Source organism: Chaetura pelagica, unplaced genomic scaffold, assembly GCF_000747805.2.
Source record: "Chaetura pelagica isolate M959 unplaced genomic scaffold, ChaPel_1.0 scaffold21, whole genome shotgun sequence".
NCBI lineage: Eukaryota > Metazoa > Chordata > Aves > Apodiformes > Apodidae > Chaetura > Chaetura pelagica.
Genome location: NW_009952251.1, coordinates 2,278,503 through 2,288,937, shown reverse-complemented (window position 1 = coordinate 2,288,937; position 10,435 = coordinate 2,278,503). Strand labels below are relative to the sequence as shown.

General features: G+C 41.7%; 1 protein-coding gene across 1 annotated transcript in view; it reads right to left on the bottom strand.

Annotated features, from left to right (window-relative positions):
* Positions 1 to 1,243: 1,243 nt before the first annotated feature.
* The window catches only part of SATB2 (SATB homeobox 2), a 108,206-nt gene continuing 99,014 nt past the window's right edge, over positions 1,244 to 10,435 (bottom strand). Inside the window, exon 9 of the mRNA XM_010007357.1 lies at positions 1,244 to 2,354. Coding sequence (XP_010005659.1) covers positions 1,899 to 2,354 — 456 coding nt within the window. The 3' untranslated portion in view covers positions 1,244 to 1,898. The remainder of the gene's footprint in view (positions 2,355 to 10,435) is intronic.

Sequence of the window (10,435 nt, the reverse complement as noted above, 5' to 3'; positions counted from 1 at the left end):
AGAGATACTCTTATGTTTCAAACATCAGTTTTGAAAAAATCCCTTAAAAAGTCCAGAGGTTACTGAGCAGCTATAATTAGCTTGTATTGCAACGTCTTCTCCCTGTATCTTGTCTGTTCTGAGTAAATATCTACACATAGAGGTTTGTTTTTCGTTTTTACCTCCTACCTTTTATACCTTTCAAATATATAAATAGTATTAACAGTTATATTACATTGCCTGGTGTAGTAAACAGAAAGTAACTTTAAAAGTGATACTGCATGAAGTCTTTGTCAAGGGTACATGAGAAGCCCATGTGAAAAAAAGAAGAAAAAACCCAGAAGCCTTGTTGGCACAGTTATGATTGCAGTTTGAACAGGTGTCTGAAATCAATCCAGCTGCAAAAGTAGCAAAGGTGAGATCTTGTCTCAGAAATCACTGCACGGAAGCAAATGGTACTTGGTGTCCCTTTCGACAGGATGCCTCAGAACAGGTGGAGCTACGGTAGATTGCAGCTTTAGTGCTCATGCCACTGAAGAGTCAGTCAGGATAAGCTCTGCTTTATGCAACGTTGCTGGGTCGCTGTGAGACCCTTGGCCAAGGAGGCGGGTGGGCCTGCAGGGCCTGGTGCGGGAGGGAGGCCTGGGACGTGGCACATGGAGGGGCTGCGGCCTGGGACCCATGGCTGGTGACGCTTAGTTTCACTGGCAAAGCACAGGTGAGGTGGAGGAAGCCCAGCTAAAACAGAAATAGGGGGGCAGCCGGCGAGAAGGGCAGGCGGGAAGTCAGCAACACAAACCCTCTGTCTGTCAGCAATTTACCTTGACAGGATGGTTGGGATTGTGGCATTTTTTGTCCCAATGTAACTTCACACTTGTGTGTGTCTGTGTGTTTCACCTCAGTATAAACAAAAAAAGCAACAAGAAGGAGGCTTATTCAGATCTGAAACAAAGAACAGGTAAATAAAATCCACAGTAAAATGTGGTTCGTAGTATGAATTCCATACATCAAATCTTAACACGTTACCTTTTTTCTCTTTCTATAAAGATCTCGTTAACAGACAAAGTCTTCTATGCACTGAATTTCAGTTTTAGTCATTCTGAAACTCATGAAAATTCATCTGTTCACTACAGAAAGGATTTCTGGAGAGTGGAACATGCTGTATCCTTTTAAGTCTGCATCGTGTTTAAAGTACTTTGACGTACTAGTTTTCTTTTTAAGGTGCCCTGATTATTTTTCCATTTTCTCTTTTTTTTCTCTTTTCTTTTTTTGGCAGTGTTGATTTACGTCTTTAAATACATACCTCAAAAATTACCCATCAAGTTGCCAGACAGGAAGCCATATAATAATAATTAAAAAAAAAATAAAATCAGGGATAATATAGAAAATAAATAGGAATTCAAAAATAGTCACCACACCCTGAGAGCAGGTGGCAGTTTATCAAAAAGCCAAAGCAACTCATTGTGAAGTGGTTTTAATACATAAACAAGTCTCATCATTAAAGAACTCATTTCACAGTCTATACTTTCAGGTTGTAAAGTTCCATCCCATGCAATTTTTATATATATATATATATATAATGTAAATATATATATATATACACATACACACAAAGTTGTAAATTTTCCTTCATTGATTTCATAGGACTTTTTCTTCCCGTTTACTTGCTAGATGTCCCTTTCACAAGTGCAAGATTAATGAAGGCATAATCCCATGTGATTATGATTACTTCAGTCAAATAGAGGAAGTGTAACACTTAAGTGTCAAGGCGACGTTTGATGGGGCAATGCTGAATTCATTCTGTTTGCACATGGATCATGCGCAATGGAAACAAACAAAAAGTGAAAAGAGAAAAAAACTAAAAATAAAACCAGAAAATCCGTGGATCAATGTATTGCTTTCTTCGCTCCTATGTCACATTATCTCTGGTCTATCTCTGCTGGTGCAGCCTTGCTTTTATCGAGGTTCTCCTCCTCAGGCTCCACTTTGTACATTTCCTCAGATCCCTCCTCGCTGTCATTCTCTTCTGACTCCGTCAGCAGCTCCTCATCCTTGTACTCTGCCACGTCAACCACCGTTCCCAAATGCTCTTTTAGCTTCCCGTGGTGCTTTACGTGGTAACGTTGGTTCTGGAAGAATTTGATGATGGTGTGTTTGGGGAGATCCAGCTGAGCAGAGAGGGTGTGGATGGCTTCCTGATCAGGGTAGAGACCCACATCATGGATAAAGCTTTGAAGGATACCTAGAGCTTCCAAGGAGATCTTGGTACGGGATCTTGGCTTTTTGGCACAACTGTCCTCAGCAGGTGGAGGAGGAGCCTCTTCTCTAGGTGGGGAATTCTCCTTTGCAGGCTGTGACTGCTGTCTGTGCAGCACCTACAACATCAAACAGACACATACTTCATGTACATGCTGACCTCCTCGGTGCTTGAGATAAAGGCACTTGTACAGGTCTTTACTCAGGGTCTACTTTGTTTTGGTGAAGAAAACTACTAATTACAAGTAATTTTCCACTGCTTTTCTTACCTGTAAGACAGCTGCACCAGAAGCTACAGGCTGAGAAAGCCACATAATAGGCAAATGATATAAAATAAATATAAACCCACAAAGTACATAATACAAAATGTGGGTAATTAAAAAAAAATAATAAATCAAGCAGCCAAAAAAAAAATTAAGTCAGAAGGTATTACAGTCTCATGGTCATGATGACTGGCCAGTTGTCCTGTCTTAGACAAGTCATTCTCCCACTTTGTTCCTCTTCTCCCTCCTAGTTTCTTCTTGTCTTTTTAGGCTAGAGGCTCCCACCATTTCTACAATATGCCAGGTACCACAAAGGCATAATCACACATGGGATTGTCAGGTGCTACTTTATCATGAGCAATGATTTGGCATTAAAATCCAATGCAGTTGCTTTATGACAAAAAATAATAATTAAAGTCCAGAAATTTGTTAAGATTTCCCTTCCATGAAGAGCGACATCATAGTCAGTTCAGCTGCTCCACAGAGCTGACTTTAATGTATCTCTTGAACAGATTTCTCTGTATTACATATATATTAATTTCACTAGCTGAGGATTTCTGTGTTCAAATAATTACATCCTTGCATTCTGAGAAACCCTCTGGGCAAACACAGTTTTCAGCCTTGTAACAGCAGTATCTCCTTTTTGGCAAGTTTAAAGAAAGCCTATGTAGCCCTTAATCTTCTTAACAGCCACTTAAAATGACTAAGAAAGGGTCTTGTGCAGCCCTTGTTTCAGGGGAACAAATACCTGTTCTGCATTGTTAGAAATATAGAGGTGCTCCATACACTTTCTTTAAAACCAAATCTATATAAGAGAGATTACCAGTAAAAATCCACTACAGGATTGAGGACTGCACTTGCCCAGAGGTTTCTTCAGATGCAGAGAAATAATTATTAGAACTCAATGCTACAGAGCTAACAAAATCAATATGAATAAAAATTGCCTTCCACAAGTAAGTGGGAATTCTGGCTCTTTACCCAAAGAAGTAAACGTCTTTGCTGCAGACTGTAACGTCCAATCAACCCTGCATTAAAGATCTTTGAAGGAAAACAACCAAATAAACAAAAAAACAATAAAAAATGGAAATGTGCTGGGAACTTGCTCTGAATTCTACATACATACCGAGACCCCAATAAAACACTGCACTACTCAAGTTATTACTGCAAGAAGGAAGTCCACTGTGGAATATCAGTCTGTCAATGTATGCAAATAAATAAAAAGACTTTGTGCTGAAGAGCCCCTTATTAATTCCCTTCATCAAGCATTGCTGCCATAGTAATTTATAACATTAGTAATCTCCAGTCACAGTTTTTGAAAAGCCCACTCCAGGCCCCAGCCACTGCCTACGACACACACGTGGCCAACGAGCAGAACCTGGAGGAGATGCTGTGACCCAGCACCTGGCTGACCTACGGGTACGAGTGTGCGCAGGGGCAGACACTCAGCTGCACATCCTGGTGACTGCAGCACATGTCACTGCTGCTGCCACCATGGAACGACACTCCTGACAGTGACAGAAAGCCCTCAAATAAGAGGCAGCTTGATGGCAGCTCCACACTGTCAGCTAAAAGCAGGTGTCACGATTGGTGGCAGGCAGGGCTTGCCACACTTGTGGCAAGAGCTGCTGGTGGGCAGAAGTGTGCAAATGTGTTTTGGTCCCAATAAATAAATTTTCCTCCCAAGCACATAAATACTCAGGATGTCACAGAAATGGAGCTAACTAAGGAGCTGGGGGAAAGGAGAAACTCAAATGGAATGATAGATATTCTGGTTTATGTTTTATTACATGCCTTGTTTCAACAAATGGCATCACTCAGCTGCTCTTTGAGGATTTCTTTTTTGTCCATGGATTGTTTTCTAAGAGAAGGACTGATGTTTCCAGATAGAGGATCACAGACAAGGGTCAGATCTTTACTTACATTGGCAGGGAGCACTGAAAGCAGCAGAGCCAGGATCGCAGACACTAGCTGAGGACCTAGCCCAACAAGTTTGTCACAGAGCCTCTACCTATATTATCTACCCTGTTGTACCCTCCGGTCCTGTCCCCTGACACTGTAAGGCCTAGAGCAGCCCAAAAGAATAGAATTTAACACTGCAAATGAAATGCCAGGGAATTTAGAGACAGCATCATATGAGAAGCCTCAAGTAGCATTGCTAATCAGAAACTGAATTCAAGCAGCAGGTAACAGAGACAAAAAAACATCCAGGAACAGTGAATTACTCAGTTCGTTCTTGTTGGAGTTGGAAGTGGGTTTGTTTTTTTTCCCTTTCCAGTTGACAAAAATGATCCAGCCTGAAAAATGTTACAAGACTTCCAATCAAATATAATGATGAAAAAAAATCCAACAATACAGGATCAGCAGCAGTAAAATGTTTAATTTGAAGGAGATGAAGAGATGCCTACAGCATCTATAAAGCAATCAACCAAAGAGAGGGCTGAGAGCAGGAGAGAAAGAATAACTTTACTTAACCCTTCTTTTTCTGAAGTGACCCCTCCAGAAGGCAAAACCCATAACCCAAGAGTTATCCATGTAAAATAATAGAAAAAGATTGTATTTTATTTCATTTATTGTTCTCCTAAAGCTACTCTTAGATAAATCTTGTTATTTCACTAACTTCTGGGGACTTGCTCTGGATTTCCAGTGGCATTAACCAAGGATTTCAGCAACATAACATTAGCCATATACAGAGAGATGGATAAATGCACAGGATTTCCTTCAGGTTTAAGATGTGATCTGTTTTGTATTTCCCTGTGATAATATGAACTATTTAATACAAAAGAGCATGCTTTTATATGGGAAACAGATCAACTGTTGAGGCATATGATACAATATGAAATCTAAATTACCTTTACGTTAAATACTTGCTTTGAACTATATTTCAAAGTGGATTTGGGCAATTTGTTTACTTCTATCCAGCTGAGTATACCTCAGCCTTGTAGAAGAAACTGTCCATTTTTGCCAGTTCCAGATTTTCAGATTTTGGGTCATTACTATGCTCTTAATCTGCAGGTAAAATTCCACCAGCCTCACACACAGCTCTGCACCCCCTGCCATAATACTTCACATTTTGGGTCATTGTTGCTCAGCTTCTGTACTGCAAAGAAGAAAACCGCACTGATCTCCTGTGATTAAAGTACAGGCTGCAGCACATTTTCCAACGCAGATAACCCTGCCACACACCATGAATATGGTGGGCTTCAGAGAGAAGGAATAAAAGCTATGGCCAAACTCAGCTTTCCCTTTCTCAAGAAAGCTGGTACTGGAGTGCATAGCCCTGCAATGTTACCACCACTGATTCCCCCCTTTCCTACTCCTCTCTCCTTCCTCTAAGTCCTTCCCCAGCACTCCCAGGCCACACGTGGGACCTCCTCCTCCAAACCTACCACCATCTGGAGCTTACTGCTCTTCCCCTCCCTCCTCACAGACTCTCCATCTACTTTCAAATCAAATGTGAAGATACAGATTTCCTTCCATGCCCACAGGACTTATTTTTTTCCATCCCTTCAAGAGATTTCAATTTTACACTCTACAGACTTCTCAGTATTTCAGAACAGAGCTGCTTTGGAAGATGCAGCTTTATGAAGGTTCATTCGGGTAGACTTTTACCTCACAGACAAACTCATTTTTTCAAACAAATGAACCAGCTCTGGTAGGAAACATGGTAGAAAACAAATATGATGGAAGTTGACTTTAAAAGGTCTTAAATCGCACTGTACTGAAATATGATTTGAAGGCCACAATGAAAACCAGCTGGAGGCCATGTGTAAAATATAATAGTACATGCCTACAGGGAAGGAAGTGAGATATTGAATGATTAAGTTTAGGAGAGTATATAATGTAGTGTATCATTACGGGAGTGATCAGGATTACTTGTAATAAGCTAAGGGTTTGTGGTCTTTCTAAAATCCAAAGCCAAGAGTTATTGGGGGGAAGGGATCACTGCACTGCTTTACATGTATCTGCTCCCCACATCTTGGGAGACTCCCACAAGAGAAACCTGGCTTCAGCAGAATGGGACAGCCACGTTCCCACAGAAAAGAGAGGTGAGCGAACCCAAACTGAATGATGAACGTCATGTAATTGCAGTCTGTGTCTCAACTGCATTTAATTTTGGCTGGCTTCACTATCCCACTGATGTTAGTTTCCATTTCCACCCACTTTCTAGCTAGAACTAAACATGTGAAAATGGTGAGTCTCTAAGGGGAGCCAAGCAGGATGCTTGAGTAGGGTATTCACATGCACTTGGGCACCAAGTGCAGCAAGGCACTGGATGGCAACACTCGCTCCATAAAATGCCACCTTTCATTGCCTGAACAGATGTTCTAGTGGATTAGACACAGGAACTGCATTTCTACATTAAAACCCTGAGGTCTTTTGTTTCATAGTGTGGTCCTGTTCTTCACTTTGCAAACAAGTTTAGTCATGTGAGCTTCTTTCTGACAGGTCTTGCTGAGATGATGAGGTGCTCCTTACTATGAGAAACACTGAAAACATTCCATTCTTGCAAGACAAGACTGTGCATCTGCAACAGTCACTGTCCCTGTTGAACAGACACCACCTTCCTCACACAGGCAGAGTGAGCACCAACAAGTACCTCAAGTTGGGTACCTCAATCGGCCTCAATCAGCCAGTACCGATTCTCATAAGCCAAACCCATAAGGAGAAAATTTTAATGGATTTGCCTTCTCTTTTCCACAGTGGGAAGGGGTCTCATTTTTTATCTTTCCTTCACATTTCCATTGCTCTTGTGGCCAGCCATGATACTTTATCACACAAAGGACTTCCATGCCACCAAAGATAGCAAGTTTTTAGCCTGCTTAAGGAGTGCAAAATAAAAGAGAGAATGCCCACACATTACAAAACATAGGTTCAGTACCTGTGTTTCAAGAAGAGTCAGCAGCATTTGCCACCACTTTGACTCAATGCAAAAACAGATTCACTACATAGTTCATGTTAGCAAGCCAGCTGGACAAGCTCCTTCCCCATGGCTGGCTGAAATCAAAGGGGGGGCCGAGGACAAGCCTAAACAAGACACTCAGCTGCATTTTACTGAGACCTGTAGCTGGAATTTGCAACACCCCATCTCTGAAAGCTCTCAGGCAGTGCCTAGCTATCCTGTAAGAGCTTACCTCAGAGACAACCTCCATCACCTTGCAAAGAAATCTTGTACGTAGAAGGAGGCACTGTCAGTCCCTCTTAGCAGATCTTACAGGAATAATCTGCAGGTGATTATCTATTCAAACTACCAACCTTACACTCACCACTCCCAGTTTCTCACGGCTTATCTTTGTACACAGAAATGTGGAAGAGAACAGAGCAAGCTGCTGCTATAAACAAGCTTGCACCCTGACAGGCTCCCAGTCCAGAGCTCACAAGGATAAGATGCAATTGGATGCACTCACTGTGCCAAGACACTTTATAGGTTTCCTAGGAATGCTTCTACAAGGAACTGCACCAGAAATTACAATTTGCACCTGTGTTCATTTCTTTCCTCTTAAAAATGCGGTTGTTAGACTACTCTTTTTTTTTCCTTGCAAAAAATACATTCATTTAGGTAAACACTGCAGCACTAGTCACAGCTCCAAATGGAGTATTTTCTTTGGGTTACTTCTCACAGTGGTGATTTCACACCTTGACACCATAAAGCTATGTTAAAGACTGTGGTTTACTTTCTTTGCTTTTCTTGGATTATACAGTATCCTAAGGTCAAAACTCAGGAAAATCCAAAACTGTTATTAAAAAAGAAAAAGTACGTATGAAGTGATGACAAATTGCAGACTACAGGTGCTAGATTACATTTTGACTCCAGGCAGGTTTAATATACTTTAGTTTCCTTTTACAATTGCCCTTAGCAGATACCGTTATCGGTAAGGGATTTAAAAAAATATATGGTACTCAATAAAAGAAGACCATGTCAAAAGAAATCAATATTAGCGTGCAAAAAGGTAGGAAGTCTGACATGGATAAATATGTTCACTTTCATCTAACTTCAGTCTGAGTTTCTTTTATTTTGTAGTTAGCCACACATCCTGTGCATTTGCCAATGCAGCTTAGTAATTGCTTCACAAGAGTAAACATTTATTAAAGATATTTATAATGCATGTTTGCGATATGAGGTACCCAGTCTCATGCAAGCCACAGAGCTGGTGGCTACAACAACTTGTAACCCAGCAGCCCTAGGTCCTATTCAGCTGCAAATAGAGAGCGGCCACACAGTAAAACAAAACAAAACAAAAAATAATTTAAAAATCCCCAAATATTCAGGCCTTTCCTGTCACCCTTCATCTGCTTCTGACCACCATCAGAGCTAGAACATTGATTCAGACAAACCCTGAATCTGAAATTTCTCAGCTCTGATGTACAAGTGACTCTCTGAGCCATGCAAAAGGGTAGGGCAGAGGGAACTGTGACGAGAGAAATGAGTTCCACAGGGAACCCAAAGTCAAAGGCCAGTTTGGTTTCCAGACTGCAATGTGAGCTGGTTGAAGTGATTCATTTCAACATCTTTGGAGCACACTCGCCACATTCCCTTTGCTTAACGGCAACTGCCTTGCTTAAGGGCAGGAAATAGGCAGCGCTCTGGAAACATGGCAAGGCACTGAACAAACCCAGTCTCTGAGATAGTGGCCCTATCCTGCAATTCTTCTCCAGGACCAAACTGACAAAAAAATCACAGAATCATACAAAATCACAAAATGGTGAAAAAGGAGACAAAAGTCACATTCGGAAGGAAAAAAAAGAAAATTAATAAAATAACAACGCCTTCCATCGTCCACTGTTTTTGCTACCCCACTTAGAGATAAGCATAAACATCAGCAAAATACGATTCATCCTGACTTGAAGGTGGGGGGAATGCATCCTCCCCAGCACACACTGCTCCCATTAATGCTAACAGGAGTTTAGAACGCATCAAAGAACAAATACACCACAAAACATTTTTAAGAGCTATCATCACTGGAGATAAAATTTAAATTACAGCCTGATTACACTGCACTGCTAAGAAGCTACATGTGCAGTGTAGCTTGCAGTGACAACTGGAGATGACCAGATAACTTTTGGACAGGTCTAAGGTTCCTGTAAAACATCTGTGCAAAGGTATATTTCCTTGTCTTTGCTTTCCTTTCAAGAAGCCATGGCACTGCTGTCTGCACAGTTGTTTGAAGAATGTTTACAAATAAGCTTGACAAAGAGAAAAAAAATATCTGCCATCACTTGACCACAATCATGATCTTATTCTTCAGTAATGCGTGGTTTATTTCCCTTTCCTGATCTCTGTTAATAGACAGCACGTGCCTACACAATAGCCAGTATTTTGTCTGTATAATGTTAAAAAAATAAATCACAAAACTCTGACAATGCAGAGCAGTGTCCCGGTGTTTCCTGGGGTAACTGCTCTCCCTCAAAAGCTAACTCGACTTTTCCCACAAAGCACAGGCACAACTTTCATTGCTGTGCAAGTGTCTGAGAACTGGCTGATTTTATGGGGTAGCATAAATGAGCTCATGCTGATGAACATTAGTGGATTAGCTCTGAATTTCCCATCTTTGGCTGGTTTAAGCCAGATTCTTAGGTTTATTGCACAGTAACTGTAGCCAGCCCTTCCTCGAATACCTGGCTGCAGCCTGGGAAGGGTGTCAACAACTACCGTGCAGCCGCAGGTGGAGCTGGCACGTACCTACTGTTAAACACGCAACGGCCCAGATTCATTCCGGTTCATGCTGGCACAAACCAGGGTGCTGGTGACAGAGAGGCCGATGCAGCCAGGAAGTGTTGCACAACACCACTGCAGACTCTCTCCTGAAGGCATTGGTGATGGATGTCTCCATTGTCTGGGGATGGGGCATAGCCAGCACAGCTGGCACAGGGGCTGGCTTGCTGCATCCCCTAGCAGGCAGGCAGGCAGGGAGGGAGGGCCCTTCCCGCCCCTGAGAAGG